Genomic DNA, 23,748 nt, shown 5'->3' with positions numbered 1-23,748 from the left:
TACTGGAAGATGTAAAGCTGTGAGAGTGGGTCATGAATCTTGCTTGGATAACTCAGTCTATATGCGATGGAACTGACATGAATATCGGAGTCTTGTCCTTGATTGCACTCATCTTGATCACCTCAAGGTTAAAAATCTGGTTGAATGTGGGATGGTTCTGGTTTGTTGATGTACAGGACACCATAATTTAGATGACACTAACACATTCAGTTCAGTTACTGTGTGCGGTGACCAGTTTATCTTCTATAATACATTATTAGTACCCATATCTATGTCGGAAACCACAATGCTTAACGACTACTGTCCAGTGGAGAGTTTTAGGTCCTACTGTTGAACAAAAACAGTGATTACATTTATATAAACAGACACAGTTCATAAGTAGCACTGTTCTTTAGTAATTCATCACATTTAATTATGCTGTGATAGTTCATTCAAGTCAGTTTTTAATTAGATCTACAATGTTCTACAAGCACTAGTTCAGCAACAATAGTATTCCACAGTACCTGTTGATCAAAACACAATTCAGTCAAAATTTTTAATCACTAGATAGTCGTTACACTTTAATATTAGTGATTTTTGTGGTTGTCAATGCACATATTTTCACATAAAGAACATTTACAATTGTGCTTTGAGCCAACATCAAGAGTGCATCCATCATAGATTTTACTTCTGTACTTTCAAACCATGGAGTGCCAATTTTGGGTGACATCCAACTACTTACAGATGAGTGTAAGAACAAACTGTTATTCTGAAAACACATTATGCTCTGAAAAGTGCCTAGGTTGAATGTTACAGTTTTTGATTAATTACAAGAACTAATATTTTTAATTAATGGTAAAACAACGTTGCTAGTCAGAAATTAAGAAAAATATATGGACACTATTATACTTAACATGATGCAAATCCCCCTATTGATACAAATGAGCACTACATTGCAAATTATGAATTATTAATCTGTGGGTTAATTTATCAATGCTATATAACATCTTTTTGATGTAACAAAAGTAGATAGTCAAAATTCTTTGTTTCCTGTCAACTGACACATACTCTTACCAACAAATATGCTGCTTGCCCATCTCTTTGAGGGAAGACATATTTACTAATGGGTTATTACATGAAAACCATGTCAAATAATTGATTAACTTATAGTAAAAAGTAAATTATTTGGAAAATATAGTAGTGGTGCAGCCACCGTGTCTTTGTTTTGCATGCTATAATGTTTGTTTCATAAGAGGAACAAATATTTGTTGTAATTAGTGCAATAGGCCATAGACAAAGACAAGCAGAAGTTGAAATAAATGTCAGAAAAATTTGTTGTAGATGGAACATAAGGAATAGGAGCTTTATCTGCTGCTATGTTAATTGAAAATTTTTTTGTGTGGTGTGAAACTTTCCAGTAAAACATTCTGGCTTTTCTACAAAGAGTTTTATGAACACATGAATAAATTTAAATGTGAACAAATAAAATGCTGTTTGTGACAGGTTTTAAAAATCCAAATTTATTACTAAAGTTTATGTGTTACTAATTTGCATATATGAATGATACATGACTGCTATAATTAATATAATGTAAACAATTTCAGCTTGACAGGAACCTATTCAAAGGAGATGGGGAATATGGCCAAGATCTCTCTACATTTGATATATTAAGAGGAAGAGATTCTGGCTTAGGAAGCTACAATGATTATCGGGAATTAATTGGGCTACCCCGAGCTGAGAAATTTGAAGACTTCAGTGATCTTATGCCATATAAGGTTTGTACATTGGCTATTCCATATTCTTTTTTGTTGGAAATTGTTAAACATTGCATCATTAGATTAAGTATAGTCATCATGCCAACCTAATGTCAAAATCATCACATTGCACTGTCAAAATGCTCTTTAGTAATCATTTATCTAAAATGCTTTCTTTATACAGATAGAGTATAGAGAAAATGCTACCTTAAGATATGGGTAACCCCTTGTCCTTCATGTGTAGCCATTGAAATTACTTACCCAAATAGGTGTGTCACTGTACTAATAAATTAAGTAGATGCAAATGCTGTGAGAATGACAACAGAGCTCTCCTCTATACAGAGTTTTTTTAAGTGTCATAGTGTTGATGATATATTAAAAATAAAACATCACAAAATACAGGCAATGCAAGAAGATTGAAAATTAAATACATTGTCTTCTCTGGAGAGTTGAAGTTGCATGAAGGAGATAAGATTAGGGATAACCACATCAGTACATTGTGGATGAAACAAGTGGTAGGTCTGGACAAGAATGAGGAAAGCAGAATATTTAGGCAAATCACACTCACAATTATTATTATGCTTTCCTCAGTAACTAATACAACTTTTGCTGATTTTCAAATTAGTATGACCTTGTCAAGTTTTCGTTTCTAGTCTCATCCTCTCTCGGTAAAGCAAAGAGGTGATGTCTGGTTGGTACTTATGTAATGAGTCATCATTTCTTCTTCCAGTAGCCCACATGCAATGCATTCAAAATGTAATCCACAAACATATATTATGGAAATCAATTCTCATGTAACTTCTGAATAAGCTTAGAAAATATTTGTTTTATTGGAATATTATGGAAAGAATAGATTGCTGCTCATCAAGTAGAGAAGACAGTAAGCTACAGGCAACCACAAGAAGAAGGCTGCTACACATTCGAGCTTTTGGCCGAAAGGCCTTCTTCTAAGGTAGAAGCACAGCACACACATTTACATTGCCTCTGAGGCTAAAGCTGTGCTGGTTCAGTGGCCAGAGACAATGCCAATGTACATGTGTGTGTTGTGTTTCTACCTTAGAAGAAGGCCTTTTTCATCAAAAGATCCAAGGTATAGCAGTCTTCTTGTTGTAGCTATCTGTGAGTCAACATCTCCTCTGTATGCTGAGTAGCAATATACCCTTTTTATTACACTGTCCTCATTTTGTCCTGGATTACCCACTGTTATTTTGGGGCAAGTTGCAGGGTAAGAAATTTGTAAACAATTTTACTCCACACAGGAGGAAAGTATTTTATGACTATGTTTCTGAGATGTTTAAAACAGCTTTTATTTATTAATTTTTTTCAGGATGCCAGAGCTTTGGGGCACTTTTATGAACATCCTGATGATGTGGACCTCATAATGGTGATGCTGGACAAGAGGAATGAAAGTACACTGAATGTAAGGGAAACTATACTTGTGGAGCAATTCAAACGCTGGAAATGTGGAGACAGATTTTTCTATGATTATGGTGGATCTCCTTACCCATTCACATCAGGTACTGGCTAATTTTTTCTTATTTTATTTTGTTTCCTTAGTTTCTTGTAATCATTTCTCAAATGGGTTCTTATTTCCTTTCTAAGGGTAGGCATTACTTTATGTCCATTGGTATTGTTCGAAATACTCCTTATATGAGGAACACTGTTGTTGATCCTTTGGTATCACTTTAAAAGTACAAAATAAACTTCTATCCTTTTATTGCTCTCAATTGTATTCATATTATATTGCAATCTTAATTCACAGTACAGTTAATTCATTTGGTTACTCCAGTTTCTTTCCATGTTTAGCAATGGTGGCATATTTTTTGTGTTATATTATAACAAATCCCATCAGAGGGAAAAAAGAGAAGAGACAGTTAGTACTGTTTATCAAAGAATTAGAAAGTGATTCTCTGAAGGTGGACTCTCCCTTAATTTCTAGGAAACACACAATATCATGTTCTGTACCAATAGGATCATACATAGCACACTAACAGAGGTCAGTAAAGACAGTAGAATGCTACAGATGTTTTGGTGTACATATTGATGAAAACATGTGCTGGAACAATTATATTAGTGGTTGCTCAAACAATTAAATTCAGTTGCATTTGCTCTTGATGGACTTTTGCTCAGAAACAAACTATTCATGTTCCTGACATATTTTGTGCATTTACTCTCGATAATGCCTTATCAAATAATTTTCTGGGGTAACTCATCACCTAGAAAGAAAACTGCCAAAAGAAAGAAAACAGTATACAAATTCCTCCATTTATATTAAATGCACATTTTGCCAATCCTGATGCGAGAAAGGCAGAAGTGCTGCTACCTACAATACACAGAAAGCTGAGTGATAAATTTGAATGGGCATTAGTAACTCCTAGGCAGATCAGTGAATCAATAGCCAAGCTCAGTAACTCCAGAGCTGAACACTACTATGGTTTATCTAATTATGTTATAAAAATATAAGAGAAGAAATAATAATCCCCTTAACAAGGGTAATAAATAAGATATAAAATGAAGGTATTTACCCAGATAGTTTAAAAATTTCTGTTATCATACCTGTGTATAAGAAAGGTGATAAAGATTTACCTGACAATTATGAACCCCTCTCACTAGTTCCATAATTTCAAAAATAATAGAGTACTGTGACCACCAGCAAATGAGCCAGTATTTTGAGTTGAATAATAAACTGCTATGTTCCACACACTATGGGTTCAGAACTAGTCTCTCAGCTGTGAAGGCAGCAGAGAGCAATGTCGCTTAAGTATACGACTCCTTTGAGAATAAATCCATAATTCATGCAAGACTGTTAGACCTTAAGAAAGCATCCAATACTGTATCCCACAATGCTATTATAAGAAATCTATAGTATTACAGAATAGGTGAGAGCGCTTGCCAACTATTACAATCTTACTTATGCAATAGAAAACAAACAGTGGCTATAAATGAAAAAAGATCCATATTCTTGCAAGTTATCAAAGGAGTACCACATGGCTCCATATGTGCACCTTTTATTTTTGTTGTCTACCTAAATAATTTGCCTTTTTCATTACCTTGTGAAACAGCACTGTATGCAAACAATACAATACTAATTACTCAGGGAAACAACTTCGATGAATAGCAGAATAATGTAACAATAGCAATGGACAGATGTACAAGCTGGTTTCAGGCAAATTCATTACAGATAACTAATAATAAGACAGAAGATATTGTATTTAATTATCTGTCTCGCGTGTGTGAAAACAAATCTGTAAAACTACTAGGGTTTCATATTGGCCAAAAACTTAACTGGTAAACTCACACAGTCATTCTATGCAAAAATCTCTCACATGTAATCTTCTTGTTAATAAACTGAGAGGCTCTGTTAGTAGAGAAGTCCTACTATATGCATACTTTGCTTTCTTCCACTCTCATCTCACTTATGGGATTATACAATGGGGAAACTGCCCAATTTCAAAGACTGTGTTTAAATGAAAAAAAAAAGTCAGATGCCTTATAGGACTACCATTGAGAGATTCATGCAGGCAGGTAGCATTTTAAAGAATTAAATATAATGAAAGTCCCTGGCTTGTATATTTATAATTGCCTGATATATGCCAAGAAAACTTAAAAATAATTTTGATCTTGGGATGGCAATGCATTCACATAATACAAGAAATGGACATACAATTGAAACCCCATTTTCCAGACTATCAAAGAATCACTGCAGTATCTAAGACTCAAATTTTTTAACAAATTACCCAAAAGTGCACATATTATGCCCACAGATAAATTTAAAGTAAAAGTAGCAAAAGTAATTTTCAGCCATGAGTCTGGATACTTTTGATCACATAGTGTACATTACCATAAGTGAAGACATCATAGAAACTTTATAGATGGACTGTATTAACAATAAACTATACGTGCTTAATGCTGTTCATGATTAGACCATTTAGATTTAATTGAGCAAATTAGTAAGGAAGTTTGGTTTCACAGCTGCTGTTTCCTTGCTATAAGCTGTTTGATATTTACTTGATTACAGTGGTATTTTTTAAAAGAAAACATTTTTGCTTATTGACATACTGAATTCTTTTTATAATACATTATTACTTGTTTTGCGCTTTTATAACAAACCATAGTACTTGACATGTAGCTAACATAAGTTTTCAATCCGTGAAAGTAAATATTCAGATGAGAGGGGCTAAGAACACGTACAAAGTGTTATCAAAAAGTAACAGGAATTTAATTTTGCTGGCTTCAGATGTTCAATTTTCAAATTTCTTTTGTCTTATTGATACACATGCTCCTGATGTATGTACGCATTTTCAGGTGTTTTTAATATTTTGCTTACTGTTGGCAAACAAAAAGGTTACACTATTTTTGGCGAATTTTTGCTTTCCAAGAAGATGGATCAGAGACTTTGCATCAAATTTTGCTTACAATATGGAATAAAGTGCAGCATCACATATTAAATATTGACTGCAGCTTTTGACAAATCTACTATGAGTAAGACAAGAGTTTATGAGTGTTCTAAATGTTTCAAAGAGGGTCAAGAAGATGAATATGATTACCATCCTGAACACACTAGCACATCAATGACTGATAGCAATGTGGAAGAAGCAAAGAAAGTCATTCTGAAAACTCACTGAATCACCATCAGAGAGGTTGTTGATGATGTTGACATATTCTCTTGCTCATGCAATCAATGTTTTCAAATGTTTTTGACATGAAACATATAGGATCAAAGTTTGTTCTGAAATTAGATTGGCATAAGACATCAGTGTAATAATGAGTATACCTCATTTCCTCTACCTACAGTACTAGGGACATTAGAACATGAGTTGAGTTTTATATGATCAACATTTTTAGAATGCATGCTGATTTCTGTGGAAAACTGTTTTGTTGCAGGTAGGTGATAATGTTTGAATTCATAGTATGTTTAAGGATTACCGAACACAGGGATGAAAGTGATATACAGGGGTATTTCAGTGGGTCAGTTCTATTTTCACTTCAACTGATGGTTACAACTTGTACTCATTTCCAGGCATCTGCTCAAATTCTCTGCACCAAGCGAGGTGGTGCTGTGGTTAGCACACTGGACTGCATTTGGGAGGACAACAGTTCAAATCTGCATCTGGTCATCATGGTTGAGGCTTTCCTTTATTTCCCTAAAACACTTCAGGCAAATGCTGGAAGGGTTCCTTTGAAAGGGAACAGCTGATTTCCTTCCCCACCCTTCCCTCATCTGAAGGGATCAATGACCTCTATGTTTGGTCCCCTCCCCCAAATCAGCCAATGAAGTGTTCTGCAGTCAATTATCATCAAGAGAGAGCTAATTCATAGACAAATCCATTGCACAATTTGACAATGACTCCTTTAAGCCCTGGAGCCTTAGTGAGCAAAGCAACTAAAGCTGCTTTTCAACAACAGTTGTGCTGATTATTATGACCTGTTTGCAACAGTATGGCTTATGAATGGTGGTAATATTTCTGCATTTTTCTTTGAGATGTAACTCTGAAAATTGTATCCAACATTTTGGTTTCATTTTGTTATTTTCTGTTTTGGTTCCTGTACTATCCATAAGCATCTGCACAATGCTTTTTGTGTCACTGACAACTACATGTGCCAAAATATCTTGCATTTTGCAGTGGATCTTCTGAAAATATTTTGCTATGGTCCTTATTGGAGCCTTCATATGTTTTGTTTCCAGTAGCTAAATGTGTTGTAATTAATATTAGCCTATCTGCAGATTTGTATTTTCTTTTGTACCTATTGAACAGCATGGGCTGTTTTTAATACGCTTTCTAATACTCTCTGTATATGGATATCTACCACATTTCATTACTATGCGGAGCACCCATTTTTCTAAAGTTTGATTGACTGTTTGTTTGAAATGGAACCACAGTTTTCTGAGGTATACTGTTATAGTCAAATCTCTTATATTTGCTTGACATATAGGGTAACCTCTTTGTTAACTTTATTGAAAATCTGAACTTATCTGCTAATTTTGTTTTACGTAATCATAGCCATTATTGCTGAACTGTATTGGCTGCAGTCCCTATGTTAACAGCTTATAACATATCAAGTCTGTCTGTTATCAACAAATCTTGTATATGTCTACCAGAGGTATGGTGCTCAACTGTCTGTTCCAGGTAACTCCCAAACAGAACTCTTATAATCATTTTATAGAAATACCTCAATAACTCACATCTTATGAAACTGTTCGTTTCACAACCAATTTTCGGGTGTTTGAAGTCTCTTATAGCTATTATAGAATGATGTGAAAGTGTGGATACTATATAACAGGAATTTCTTTTAAGTTATCACTTACTTCTGCAGCTGAGTTTGGTGCCCATAGAAAGAACAAACTACAAGTTTCATCTCATTTGCATGCCAACCCACTTTCTATCTCAGCTGATTTAAGATGTTCATTAACTGCTTCCACTACAGTACCCTCCCATCCCACAAAACCAGTCTTCTCCCTGTACACAATTACATTTTCTGTGAGTATCTTACTGCTATCAATTAATAGTTGTCACGTATTATGTGGGCCCCATACATTTTCAGTACTGTTTTTAAGTATACAGTTGTTTTATACATTCTTAATTTTTTTATTTACATTTGTGAGGATAAACATAAAAGGGAATAAATATGAAACATATGGAATACAAATCGCCCAGTGCCATTGTTCAGCTAATTTAAAATAGCAGTTTATTATATTTATTTTTGTTGTATTTATTTACAGATCAGATCAATGAAATAAAAAAGGCAACAATTTCAAGAATTGTCTGTGACAACTCTGATCACATAACAAGAATACCACACAATAGTTTCAAAAAAGTTTCCAATACGTAAGTAATTTTATAATGTTTTGTGTTTGTTTATTATTCATTTGTTTATTCATAGGCTAATTGAAACACAAAAGTGCAGCTTTCCTGTGTGGATCATAATTACTTACAAAACTATGAAACTGAGAGTGACATTATGTGTTGTATGTTTTTTCACTAAGTTTTAGCTTTTGTGAAACCTGAAGATGCTTTGTGGTAGTATGTGAAAAATATTTTAGCTATCCACACTGAATGAATATCCCACTGAAATTCACATTGTTTCCACTTTTTTATGAATTTGATTGAGGTTTTCATTGTTGTATGAGGTAAGGCTGGTTTAAAAATGCTGCTATGACATCACCCATAAGTCATACTGAAAGGCACAAGCTACAAACAGCTCATGAGAAAAAAAAGTTAGCAATAACATTGTTTTGGTATGATAAGTATTTTGTGTTTTGAAAAGCATTTAGTACACTTTCACAGCATCATGTAAAGAACAAAGTATCTTTACACTTTATATGGTTGCTTTTCTTACACTTTTTTTTTGTTTGTTTAAGAAGCCCAATATGTACCATTAGATGTGTTACAACCCACTTCCCTTTGCTATCAAACATTCTATTGCCTCATAATTGGCCCAAAAATATTGCTGCTCTCAAAGCAAACTGAGGGGTTCTGCACTCCAATGACACCTTCCTGGCACAACGTGCAGTCTATTCTACTTGGGCTTGCCCATAGCACCAGATGGCATGCTTCCCAGTGATATCACAGGGTGCTGCAGTCAGAGTGGAAACTCTCTGACTATAAACAGCTCCAGATGCCCCATGGGGTAGCACCATTCTAGGAAGTACACTTCTCCCATCTTTTTCTTCTCTTGTAATGTTAATTTGTTACAAGCCACTAGGGTACACCATGCATCACTCACATTATTGCCAAAATTGATATTTCAACAGCAATCATAATACCATTGTTTCATTCACAAATTTGTTTTGGGGGGAGAAAATTGTAGGAAAGTTTTCTCATCAGCATAAGAGCATTTTATATTTTTTTCAATCATAAAACAGAGCTTCGATTTAATGCTAACATTGTGACAATTGGAAAAGAGCCTAGAATATTGCAATTGTTGGTGTTACTGCAGTTGTAATGTTTATGTGTATCGAGGTTATGATTATTATTTCTTAAAACCATGTGTACAAATGTTATGGTGTTTCAGGGTGATTGTTTTAGTTCTTGATACTGTAGCTGGTACTTTCTGGGCAGGTAGAACTAGATCATGATATATAAAATAAAAAATGTACAAAACTTATATACATTTAAAAAAGAATTAGAGGTTACTATTAGGTCAAAGTTTCTATAATGTTGATGAATTTCTTTGCTGCCTAAACAAATAGTGCTCATCTTTTGCTTTTTTTGTATAAACTTTTTTTTTCAACTTGCATGTAAAAAGAAGACAAAATATGTAAAGTGTAATTAAGAAAATGTTGTTGTTGTTGTCTTCAGTCCAGAGACTGGTTTGATGCAGCTCTCCATGCTACTCTATCCTGTGCAAGCTTCATCTCCCAGTACCTACTGCAACCTACATCCTTCTGAATCTGCTTAGTGTATTCATCTCTTGGTCTCCCTCTACGATTTTTACCCTCCACGCTGCCCTCCAATGCTACATTTGTGATCCCTTAATGCCTCAAAACATGTCCTACCAATCAATCCCTTCTTCTACTCAAGTTGTGCCACAAACTTCTCTTCTCCCCAATTCTATTCAATACCTCCTCATTAGTTACGTGATCTATCCACCTTACCTTCAGCATTCTTCTGTAGCACCACATTTTGAAAGCTTCTATTCTCTTCTTGTCCCAACTAGTTATCATCCATGTTTCACTTCCATACATGGCTACACTCCATACAAATACTTTCAGAAATGACTTCCTGACACTTAAATCTATACTCGATGTTAACAAATTTCTCTTCTTCAGAAACGCTTTCCTTGCCATTGCCAGTCTGCATTTTATATCCTCTCTACTTCGACCATCATCAGTTATTTTACTTCCTAAATAGCAAAACTCCTTTACTACTTTAAGTGTCTCATTTCCTAATCTAATTCCCTCAGCATCACCCGATTTAATTTGACTGCATTCCATTATCCTCATTTTGCTTTTGTTGATGTTCATCTTTTATCCCCCTTTCAAGACACTGCCCATTCCATTCAACTGCTCTTCCAAGTCCTTTGCCATCTCTGACAGAAGTACAATGTCATTGGCGAACCTCAAAGTTTTTATTTCTTCTCCATGAATTTTAATACCTACTCCAAATTTTTCTTTTGTTTCCTTTACTGCTTGCTTAATATACAGATTGAATAACAATGGGGAGAGGCTACAACCCTGTCTCACTCCTTTCCCAACCACTGCTTCCCTTTCATGCCCCTCAACTCTTATGACTGCCATCTGGTTTCTGTACAAACTGTAAATAGCCTTTCGCTCCCTGTATTTTACCCCTGCCACCTTCAGAATTTGAAAGACAGTATTCCAGTCAACATTGTCAAAAGCTTTCTCTAAATCTACAAATTCTAGAAATGTAGGTTTCCCTTTTCTTAATCTTTCTTCTAAGATATGTCGTAAGGTCAGTATCGCCTCACGTGTTCCAACATTTCTACGGAATCCAAACTGATCCTCCCCAAGGTCCGCATCTACCAGTTTTTCCATTCGTCTGTAAAGAATTCGTGTTAGTATTTTGCAGCTGTGACTTATTAAACTGATAGTTCGGTAATTTTCACATCTGTCAGCACCTGCTTTCTTTAGGGATTGGAATTATTATATTCTTCTTGAAGTCTGAGGGTATTTCGCCTGTCTCATACATCTTGCTCACCAGCTGGTAGAGTTTTATCATGACTGGCTCTCCCAAGGCCGTCAGTAGTTCTAATGGAATGTTGTCTACTCCAGGGGCCTTGTTTCGACTCAGGTCTTTCAGTGCTCTGTCAAACTCTTCACGCAGTATCTTATCTCCCATTTAGTCTTCATCTACATCCTCTTCCATTTCCATAATATTGTCCTCAAGTACATCGCCCTTGTATAAACCTTCTATAAACTCCTTCCACCTTTCTGCCTTCCCTTCTTTGCTTAGAACTGGGTTGCCATCTCAGCTCTTGATATTCATACACGTGGTTCTCTTATCTCCAAAGGTCTCTTTAATTTTCCTGTAGGTAGTATCTATCTTACCCCTAGTGAGATAAGCCTCTACATCCTTACATTTGTCCTCTAGCCATCCCTGGTTAGCCGTTTTGCACTTCCTGTCGATCTCATTTTAGAGATGTTTGTATTCCATTTTGCCTGGTTCATTTACTGCATTTTTATATTTTCTCCTTTCATCAATTAAATTCAATATTTCTTCTGTTACCCAAGAATTTCTACTAGTCCTCATCTTTTTACCTACTTTATCCTCTGCTGCCTTCACGACTTCATCCCTCAGAGCTACCTATTCTTCTTCTACTGTGTTTCTTTCCCCCATTCCTGTCAATTGTTCCCTTGTGCTCTCCGCGAAACTCTGTACAACCTCTGGTTCTTTCAGCTTATCCAGGTCCCATGTCCTTAAATTCCCACCTTTTTGCAGTTTCTTCAGTTTCAACCTACAGGTCAACCAATAGATTGTGGTCAGAGTCCACATCTGCCCTTGGAAATGTCCTACAATTTAAAACCTGATTCCTAAATCTCTGCCTTACAATTATGTTATTTCCCTTAATTGTTAAAAATGTAAATCATTCTCTCTCTCTCTCTCTCTCTCTCTGCCCCACCCCATATGATAATTCCTATATAATGGATATGTTAAAATGGATGATAATAAATTCAATTGAATAGGTTTTAGGTTACAGAGTGTGAGTGAAAATAAAATCTGGTGAGGAGAAGCTTACTGCAGAGAGACTAGAATGACTGTTATTGTGCAAAATAATACTGGAAACTGACAGCTTATGAGAGCACTTACAGTAGATATTCATAAAAAAAAAAAGTGACTGGTTATGTGGCTGTGAAGTTAAAAATGTAATATGCTGCTTCCAATGCACGTTATTTGGTGGGGAGCCTTTGTAGAAAAAGTGGGCGTTACAGACATAAATCACTGAGTACCAGACCGAAGAATGAATTTTAAGCTGTTGGCATACAAAACTGTTTAAGACTGGAAGTTTTTGGCACTGCCAAACTAGCTGAGAAATTTGATTGTACACATAGAAGGAAAATTGTGGCATATAATCAAGATGTTAGACAGAATAGGTATGTGTTAAATATTTTAATAAATTGTAATTATTTCTCTGTTTCCTCTGAATGAGCCTTCAGGTGTCACAATGAAACTGAATTATCACCAAGCCCTGGTGTTTTGAAAAGACCAATTGATTTTAGTGTTACGCTGGATAAGGTAATTGTTTTCAATATAACATCAACAACAATTCAAATTGAACTTTTACAAATTATGTTGGAGAAGTATGCCAAGAAAAAATTTTAAAGCAAGTAAGAGAACCAGAATTTTTAGCTGTTACACCGGATGTAAGTAGTGCTGTATCAAATGGTTCTCAGATGGCTGTCATGCACCATTTTGTATTAAGAGGTAAACCAAAAGAAAGGTTCTTCAGCTTTCTCTCTCCTTACAAACATGATGCACAGATGTAAGCTGCGAGTTTGCTAGAATAATTAATTACACATATCTATGATGAGGCATCTGTTAGGCTAGTTTCTCTCTGGGAGGGGGGAGGGATGGTGGGAAGATATAAGATAAAATTAATTGCAGGAAAAGTAGACACGAAGCAAAGATTCATTGGAAAAATCTTAACAGAATGTAATTCATACACGAAAGATGTACCTTACAAAACACATGCTTCACTGATTTTAGAGTATTGCTCATACATCTAGGACCATATGAGGTTGGACTGATAGAAGAGATAGAGGAAATACAATGAAGAGCAGCACATTTCGTAATGGGATCACTTGGTTGACACGGTAGCATTAAACTCAAGTGCAAGGTGCTTCTAGAGAGACCTTGTGCATCAGTGTTCATTCCGAGAAGAGTTGGAAAATATGTTGCCTGACACTTCTTGGAAGGCATGCTCCTGGAATTTCAGCTATTCGGTGCACAATGCCTCTCTTGTAGCATCTGGCAGCAAAATTTGTTCAGCAATGTTGATATCAATGGGGTGATGTCTCTGCGCACATTTTGCAACAGTGACTCATAGTGTGACTTCTTGTATTTTCTTCTCAGGATACTTTAAATGAATTCACATTGTATTTCCGGAGTGAGCAGTTCTGCCTCGATTTTTTTCATCACTGAAGGGGTTCCTTGTTGCCTCAGCTTGTGTGAGCTGTGATATTCATGGCAACAAGTTCCAAAACCAAAATGTGCTCCTAGCAGTGACTGCTACTTAAAATACATAGTACCAATTGTGCATTTATTAAGTACTGGAGCTTAGACAGTCAGTGTAATGTACATACTTAATACAGTGCAGCTTTTGGTACCTTGAACTGTCAGTTACATGTTCACAAACAACCCAAATGAAGATGGTCTCATCTCAGAACCTTATGCAATCTACACCAGATTCATCATCATTATTGGACACAAATGTGTTATTGAGAAACTCTTTTTCTCTTTTGAGAAGTGCAAACTGATATAGTCTAATGACATCCAATCCTGCAAGGAAACATGTACAGTATGTTCAGTAGGATTCAGCACACACTGGACAGCTTTCACTGGAAATTAGCTGCAGCTATTCAGAAGTTCCACAGACTATATTGAACAACTGACAATGATGGCAGTGATGACAACAATGTCCCATGCCATCTCCCAGAGGTATATGGAAGTGTTGTGAGCTCCTGTTACGGATTTTTACAGCTTTGTGCATAAAGAACCCACTCCTCACAACTTTCTATCATTTAGAATTGATAATTAATTTCATTTCAAAGCTATAGAGTCCACTTTGAAGTGTGATATACATTGTTTTAACAAATAGGATGGCAAGTCTTCAAAAAGTTCACAGATGAGGCAATTTTAGTGCATAGATGCAGCATCAGGCATTAGGCTTGCAATAATGGAAAGGAGGTGTGTTCTAACATTTGAAGAATACTTGTCAAATATAAAACAAACAAATATACCCTTACAACAACGATCACCTACACTATGTATTACGACAGCTGGAGATCAATATCCAAAATATAAGTGACAGAAATAAGTCTTTCTTATAATGGGTGAACGAGCTTTTTGTCATGATTGTTATAAGTGAACTGCTCAAACATAAAATATTCAACTTAATTCTCTCCATGTTTTGGAAGCTGTCAAATAGCTGATGAGTAACTGCTTGCACTGACTGGAACCAGACATAAACCATCCAATAAAATCAAACATTTGAGGTAGTTAAAATGTAGAAAGTATCACTTCTTATGAAAACAAGGAGTGCAAGGGAAGGGAGAGAGAAGATTGATGGACTGGGAGTGGACAAGTAACAGGTTGGCATTAAAACCGGAAGACATTGTTGTCTCCAGGTCAGTTCTAAAAAAATTGTTCTGGAAGACAAATACTGTTGTGATGACATTCTCTCTCAAGGTCTTGACTATTTTCACTGCTATGTCTATTGAATAGCTTAGCCTAGGATTGTAATCTCTGTGAGATTCAGTTCCATCATGACTTCATCAGACCAATTCAAAGGACCACAGAAATAAATAAAATTTATTAAAATATTTTAACACATGGCTATTATGCTTAACTTCTCCATTATATTCTGCAATTTTCCTGCTAGATACACTATGAAACTGCTTAGTTATGTTGGCAGTTCCAAAAAGTCCCACTCTTATGTGTGAAATAGTAGATTAGATTAGATTAGATTAATACTTGTTCCATAGATCATGAATACGACACTTCGTAATGATGTGGAACGTGTCAGGTTAATAAAAGATGTCTGTACAAGAAATTACATTACACAAAATATTGCATGACACTAATGATTAAGTTTCTTTTTTTTTTTTTTTTTTTTTTTTTTACTTACTTTATATCTAAAAATTCAGCCAATGAGTAGAAGGAGTTGTCATCTAGAAATTCTTTTAATTTATTTTTAAATGTTAGTTGGCTATCTGTCAGGCTTTTGATGCTGTTTGGTAGGTAGTGTGTACAAAATATTGTAGAAATGGTATCAAAGCAAGTGCATCTGCCTCAAATTGCTATGCATTCCAGTCTTTGGTATTATCTTTTATGAAAGTAAATTTAACCTTCAAAGATAGTGTTATTGAGTTTTTCACTGATGTCCAAGTCAAGGCAATTCAAAAAGTGAAGAAATTGTGAAATGTAGATTATTATTGCTCCTTGTCTTATTGTAGTTATTTCTCAATAGGTGTAACCATTGATATTTAATGAGTATATAGCTTATGATAGTTACTTTGAAATGTTCTTTACTTTTCCAGAAATGAGGTGGTTGACTGCAATGAACTACCAGTTGTGGACTTGAGCTTCTGGAAGGAGAACAAGTGACAACACTCCAGATCAGTTATGAAGTTGAACTTGTTACACTGACTTGTTGGTTGGAATGAATAATAAATGATCTCTTGGGAACACAGCAATAAAGACTCAAAGTTTTGGATTGTTCACTTAAATAGTAGTTATAAATTATCAATAAAGGCCTCCATGATTATTTCTGTACACCTAATTTTGTTCAACCAGTACTCCATTAAAGAAATTCAGAAATAAGTGAGTCTGCAATAATTCATGCTGTGACCATGGAATCCTCATTGGAATATAATAACAGCAACATAAAAGAAAAATAAGGGCTTGAAAATTGGGTTACAGTCGGACAGAGTGTTATGTTGAAAATGTGTAATAAATGTAGACATTTGGTTTTGACCAAGAATGACATCACCAGATCTCTTAGTGTGATTGGCTAATGGTGGGATTCAGGTGTTAAGCTGAGTTATTGGTTTGGCACAATACTTGGAGAGCCACCACAAATGAAAGGTAAATTTTCCTCTCATCCTGAGAGAAAGTAAATCGAAATATTGGATTTGTTGATTTCACCATCTCTTTTGAGACAAGATGTCATCAGTATGCACATAAACCATTCACCAAAATCAAATGAACATTAAATATGTCCCAGAAATATAGTTATTCTCATAATATGAGATTCGTTGGTTTTATTAAATCACAACCAAACTGTCACCTTAAAACCTAACTGAACCTCAGGCTACATTAGTGATCAATGTATCCCTACAATTAAGACTTTGTATTCACTTTTGTAGGCTTTGCAAGTGTGCAAGTAAACTGTCACTTTCAACCCTAACATATAATTTAGATTAGTCTCTTGACACAATGTACACCTACAAAAAATAAACCAACACAGTCAGTATTATGTTGTAGCTTTCTTTGTGTAGATGTGTTGCACTCCTTATTTTATCCGTCCACTTCACACACAAGAGATTTACTGATGATGACATTTACACAGTGGTTCCTTTATGATTCTGGGATCCAGGAGCAGATTTCTATTATCAGGGAATTGAGCAATTGGTAGAATGTTCCAAGTATCATTTACAAAGGCGTGGTGACTGCTGAATTATCATGTCATGTGTTTGTGTCACTTTAGCATTCAAATGTACCATTCAATACTAGTTACTTTTTGAAGTTCTTTGCTAACATCAGGAACCTATGAAACAAACTTACATTAAAGGTAACCATGAAATAAAAACAAGGACAGCTATTGCAAAAAAATGTTTTGCAGAAGGAGAATTTTCTTGGATGCATTGAACAAACAATGAGGGAAAAGATTAGTGAAGTGTTTTGTGTGGAATGTTGCTGAAACATGGACACAGTGACAGAAAGAGGAGAAATGTGCATATGTTTGTTTGGTTTTGTTTTCTTTCCTCTAGCTCATCAAAGAATCAACAGGGCGCTTCTCAACCATCTGACCACAAATAACATATTATCAAGAACACAGTTTGGATTTCTGAAGGGTTCTGATATCGAAAAGGCTATTTACACCTACAGTGAAAATGTACTTAATTTATTAAATAACAAGTTACAAGCAGCAGATATTTTCTGAGATTTGTCAAAGGCATTCGATTGTGTAAACCACAACATCCTTTTAAATAAATTAGAATTCTATGGTGTCACGGGCAGTGCTGCAAAATGGTTCAAGTCATACCTTGCTAACAGGAAACAAAGGGTGTCAGTGCAAGGGGCTAGTGAATTAAGTCATCAGTCATCATCAGAATGGGAAGAAATTACATGTGGTGTCCCACAAGGATCCATCTTAGGGCCATTGCCTTTTCTTTTGTACATTAATGATCTCTCATCAGTTACACTGCCAGAAGCAGAATTAGTTTTGTTTGCAAATGACACAAGTATTGCAATAAATAGTATGTAGAGTGTAGTTCTAGGAAGATCTGCTAATGATATTTTCATGGATATTAATAAATGGTTTAAAGCCAACTCACTGACATTAAACTTCGAAAAGACTCACTATATGCAATGCAGAACCTGTAAGAGCTTTCCACCCAGCATATGCATAAAGTATGAAGAAGAGCAAATAGAAGAGGTTGACAGTCTTAAATTCGTGGGATTACAACTTGATGATAAATTCAGTTGGGAGGAGCACACCACAGAACTGCAGAAACGCCTTAACAAATCTGTATTTGCATTTCGAGTATTAGGAGACATAGGAGACATAAAAGTGAACAAGCTTGCATACTTTGCCTACTTTCATTCCATAATGTCATATGGTATAATATTTTGGGGAAACTCTTCAAGTCAAACAAAAGTTTCCTGAGTCCAAAAGCGTGTAATACGTATTATTTGTGGAGTAAACTCACGGACGTCTTGTAGAAACCTCTTCAAAGAACTGGGTATACTAACTATTGTCTCTCTGTATATTTACTCCTTAATGAAATTTGTCCTAAATAATATATCTCTTTTTCCAACAACAGCTCAGTTCATACATACAATACCAGGAACAATAATGATCTGCACAATGACTTAAAAGCACTTACTTTAGTTCAAAAAGGGTTCCACTACTCAGGAACACTCATCTTCAATAATTTGCCAGCAAACATAAAAAATTTAGTTACAAATAGACATCAGTTTAAAAGGAGCCTGAAAGACTTACTAATGGCCAACTCCTTCTACTCCATTGACGAATTTTTTAATAGAAACAAACGATGTGTTGTATATATTTATACTATTAGTGTTGTTATTTCAGCTTTAAAAAAATAAAAAAAGGTGACATGTTCCACATCCACGAGGATCTCCTCAACGCGGATCTATGGAATGAAAACTATTCTAAGAATAACTCCAAAAGATAGCAAGTTTCCTTTCCTTTGAGGGTGCTTATGAACAATCTGATGCTTCTGATTTTCAGGAATTGGTCTTCTTCAGTCCTAAAATATTTTCATAAGACACTTAATGTTTCAAGAGATAAAGTGAAAATATAAGGAAATGAAACTTCAAAATTTAACGGAAAAGTATAATACAAGAAATGATACTTTGATTGATAGTCACCAAGTGTCATAGTTCTTTAGAACATAAGACTTGCAAATTTCAAAGATACAATGCCAGGAAAAGAATGATACTGAAAGGTCCATTTGACATAGCTGTATCATCATCTACTACTGAATAGATGTGTCAGAATTATACATTGGTTTCAGTATCCAAATGATTTGACAGTCTCCAGTCACTCATTAAGTGGGCATTGAGCATCATTATTTGTCTACTCGACAAAACGAGTTTTGTTTTAACTTTATTAATTTTTATGTTACAGGGAATACAGAGTGCTTTCCATCAAGAACAATAATATTTCTAATTGTTTCAGAACTTCACTTAACAGAGTGATATCACCAGCAAATCTCAACATATTTAGTTTCTTATGGTGGACTTTAATTCCTCCTATGGTTCCTAGTTTCTCTCTGAGTTCATATACAGCCCTCTGAATGTATCCATAGGACAAGACGGGAGAGAGTGAGCAGCCCTGTCATATATATCCTGCTTAACAGTAACATAACTTCTCGAGGGTTCCCACTTCTTATCACAGCCACATCATCTCTATGCAGTCACTGCATTACTCTTCTGTTCTGCTGCTTTATGCCACTCTCTCAGCATTTTGAAAAGTTGTCCCTAACCTACACCCAGTCTACACTGTCAGATGCTTTCTACTGGTCGATGGAGGCAATATACGTGTCACAGGCCTTCTGTTGTCTTTACTCAAGAATTAACTGCAAGCTGAGTATTGCTTCTTGTGTGCCCACACCTCTTCTGAAGCCAAACTGGTCACCTGTGATCATTGCATCTGTCCTGGCTCCAATGGTCCTTATAATGATAGAGGTCAAGATCTTGGAGGCCTGTGTTAGCAACATTGGTTTTGCAACTTTAAAATTTTGTAAGCTACTTTGATAAAAATGAAGCATTATTGGTGCTGTAATATTATTTGAACAAATGAGTTTAGTGATAAGCTTAACTTCAAAATTAGGGACCACAAATTGCAGTAATTTTGCTACCTTCGAAGTAAAATAATACATGATGAAAAAAGCAATGAGGATATATACAGCAGACTATTACAGGCAAAGAGGACATTTCTGGCCAGGAGATGTCTACTTGTATCAAACATAAGCCTCAATTTGAGGAAGAACTTCTGTGAATTGAATCTTTGAAGCACAGTATTGTAGGAAAGTGAATCATGGATTGCAGGAATCCAGAAAAAGAGTGCAACTGAAGCATTTTTGATGTGGTACTACAAAAGGATGTGGAAAATTAGGTGGACTAATAAGACAACAAATGAGGAAGCTGATGACAGAACTGACAATGAGGGGAACACATGGAAAATATTGGCATGAATGACAGGACACAAGTGGAGACATCATGGAATTATTTTCATGCTGCCCGAGGGAGTTGTAGATGGAAAAAACTGTAGATAAAACCAGATATTGGAATTTACAAATAATTGAGATGAAGAGGCTGTCACAGGAAAGGAAGCCACGGTGTGCAGTATCAATGTAGACACAAGACTGAAGACACAAAATTTAATAATCAGCCACTGAAAAATTATTCTAGAATCTGTTAATTTACACAGCAGATTGTGCAAACAGAAAATTGCCAGCAGCAAATTTAAGTTTCCTTTCTGTCATTTTTACTTTCTTCCTCCAATGTTATGTCTCACTTCAGCCCCAGTTGGCAGGAAACCTAAAATCAAATAGCATCTTTGCCTCAACACCAATTCACCAACTCCTAAAATGCTTTAGTACTTAATTTCTAAAATTTTAGGTGCTGGGATGCACCTCTACAAACATATAACACCTCTACACCCCTCTCTCCCCCATCCATTTTCAGGCAAACAAATCACAAGTTTCGAATTTTGGAAACCTGTGGTAAAACTTACAATGAGAAATTAGTTCAGTAATTCAGGTTTCTAAAACATAATTTCTTACAACCAAAACGAAAAAAAAGATTTAATATAAATAATAGGTACACTTTTTGTCCCTGTAGCAGTGTCCCTTTTCTGTCTAGTTATGTTTAACTCATATCAGAAGCTCATATTGTGACCAAGACAAGTTTTCAATTGCTGTTAGCCACAACACTCAAACAGATGCATTTTAGATGTCCAGGGAACACGCGTCCACTACAAGTTAATAAAGCATTTGGCAATGAATGATGATGAAGATATTCCTGGCCCATTGGAGTTATGTACAACTCTGATTTCCCAAATAATTAGGAAAAACAAAATATGGTGTGACATGATACACAGGTCAGATATTTAGTAAATGCTTTAAATGTCATTTGTTTTCCACTCATTGAATTGTATTACAACTGGACTGATTTAAGTTCATCACTACAAATAAGAAACACATTTGAGCACAAATGTCCCTATAGTATGTCCTCCTGAAACTTTAATTCCATGTGCCATTTGCATCATTGCAGCTGATCAGTGCATGTCACCCGATTCGGCAACAATGTAAGATAAAGAGATGTACATTCCCCCCTCTCTGCCCTCCTCACCCCACAGGTGCCATGATCCTTTTCCTCTTCTTCCCACCCATGTGACATCGCTATGGGAACAGTCTATACATAATAATCTTCAGTCAGAGTTTGCCATTTCTTAACTTTCATAATAGTGAGTAAAAAAGACATGCACACAGATGATCCAAACCTATGACATAAGCTACCACACAAAAGAAACAAGCTCAACTTATCTTGGGTACATTTGTGTGTGCCCATATCTCCCCCTTACCCCCCACCCCCCACCCCCACCCCCACAGACACACATAAAAAAAACACAACGTATCAATTTGTTCCACTGAATTTTAAAAAAATCCCCCAGAAGTGCTGGAATCCTGTTTCTGTACATTCTGGCCAAAACTAAGCCTTAACTGTAGTGAAGTAGCAATAAGAACTCCAGTGCTGAATTTGAGCAAGACATGTAAGGGGGCAGCTGTGTGGACTGAGCACACTGTTACAATGTAGACCATGCTACAGATCTGCATCTGTTGGGTGGTAGTCATTTCTTTTGGGCAGCAGTCATTTATTTATGATCCTACATGGATGAAATGCCACTTAGATAAAAACGTGCATATACTGCCAAGGGCTGAGGAAAAGATTTGCTCTACTAAGTGGGAGATAGGAACATGATGGCTAGGAGAACTCACTCACCTCACCAAGTTGATTCTCAGTTCTGATCTTTCTGGTCGGGTTTTGCACTCCCTCAGTGCATCCACCCTTGAGGGAGTGGTGTCTCACCTACCCCTCAGTGCACCTCTGGTTACAGGAAAATAATTTGCCAATATGGCTATTGATTATATCTTATCCATCTGTGAGAATTGTATATTTTGTTATTACTGAAATTAAGCTTGTGTATTTGTATCTTATTAATGGAATGTAAAATCCAACATAGTAACTATATGATGGACAATAAAGTCCGTGCAATGAATAAACGGCAATAAACAAGCAAGGGTGCACATAGGCTCAGTGAATTAGAACATTTAGCACTTTATGTGAAAGACATGATTTTTGTGCTCCACGATTTTTGCCTTTTTCAGTGTTATGCAAGGGGCAGTCAAATCAAAACTGAACATTTAAGCAGTCACAAAATGTAACATTTGTACACTGTTCTATGGCATTTCATCTCGTGTTGTTGTCGAACAACTCATGATGAAATGGAGTGCCATGTGTAATAATACAAGTATCGTACCCTCCTGTGTAAACTGTTTCATTTCAATAACATAAAATTTTTGCTTTTACGTTGTTGTTATGAGTATTAGCCATACATATATGGAAAACAGTATATAGAAAGCATACAGTAGTGAGAGAAAGCACAGTACGCTTATACGGTACACTTGGTTTTTACTTCAAAGGCTTCTGCTGTAATTAAATAAAAGCTTTCCATCATGATAGCTCAACGCAAAAGTTTTGTCTCAAGTACAGATAGTGTTAAGGATCAGTGAACAAAGTTCAAAACCATCGTACAATATGCATTAGATGAGTATGTGCCAAGCAAGATCGTGAGAGATAGGAAAAGAGCCACCGTGGTACAACAACCTAGTTAGAAAACTGCTGCGGAAGCAAAGGGAACTTCACAGCAAACAAACACAGCCAAAGCCATGCAGACAAACAAAAATTACACGAAGCGAAATGTAGTGTGAGGAGGGCTATGTGAGAGACGTTCAATGAATTCGAAAGTAAAGTTCTATGTACTGACTTGGCAGAAAATCCTAAGAAATTTTGGTCTTATGTCAAAGCGGTCGGTGGATCAAAACAAAATGTCCAGACACTCTGTGACCAAAATCTGCACTGTAGTTCCTTCTGTAGATTGTCAAACAGATGACAAAATGTTAGATATCGAAATAGACGACAGAGGGATAGAGAAACAATTAAAATCGCTCAAAAGAGGAAAGGCCGCTGGACCTGATGGCATACCAGTTCGATTTTACACAGAGTACGCGAAGGAACTTGCCCCCCTTCTTGCAGCGGTGTACCATAGGTCTCTAGAAGAGCGCAGCGTTCCAAAGGATTGGAAAATGGCACAGGTCATCCCCGTTTTCAAGAAGGGACGTCGAACAGATGTGCAGAACTATAGACTTATATCTCTAACTTCGATCAGTTGTAGAATTTTGGAACAGGTATTATGTTCGAGTATAATGACTTTTCTGGAGACTAGAGATCTACTCTATAGAAATCAGCATCGGATTCGAAAAAGACGATCGTGTGAAACCCAGCTCGCGCTATTCGTTCAC

The 23,748-nt window shown here is 35.9% G+C and overlaps 1 protein-coding gene across 1 annotated transcript in view; it reads left to right on the top strand.

Annotated features, from left to right (window-relative positions):
* Nucleotides 1-16,178, top strand: part of LOC126292016 (peroxidase-like) — a 607,040-nt gene extending 590,862 nt beyond the window's left edge. Inside the window, exons 12-15 of the mRNA XM_049985808.1 lie at nucleotides 1,584-1,754; nucleotides 3,061-3,250; nucleotides 8,455-8,560; nucleotides 15,952-16,178. Coding sequence (XP_049841765.1) covers nucleotides 1,584-1,754; nucleotides 3,061-3,250; nucleotides 8,455-8,560; nucleotides 15,952-16,018 — 534 coding nt within the window. The 3' untranslated portion in view covers nucleotides 16,019-16,178. The remainder of the gene's footprint in view (nucleotides 1-1,583; nucleotides 1,755-3,060; nucleotides 3,251-8,454; nucleotides 8,561-15,951) is intronic.
* Nucleotides 16,179-23,748: the final 7,570 nt, after the last annotated feature.

This window comes from Schistocerca gregaria, chromosome 9 (genome assembly GCF_023897955.1).
Source record: "Schistocerca gregaria isolate iqSchGreg1 chromosome 9, iqSchGreg1.2, whole genome shotgun sequence".
NCBI classification, from domain to species: Eukaryota; Metazoa; Arthropoda; class Insecta; order Orthoptera; family Acrididae; genus Schistocerca; species Schistocerca gregaria.
The sequence above is the reverse complement of the archived record's forward strand: the minus strand, read 5'-3'. Positions and strand labels throughout refer to the sequence as shown.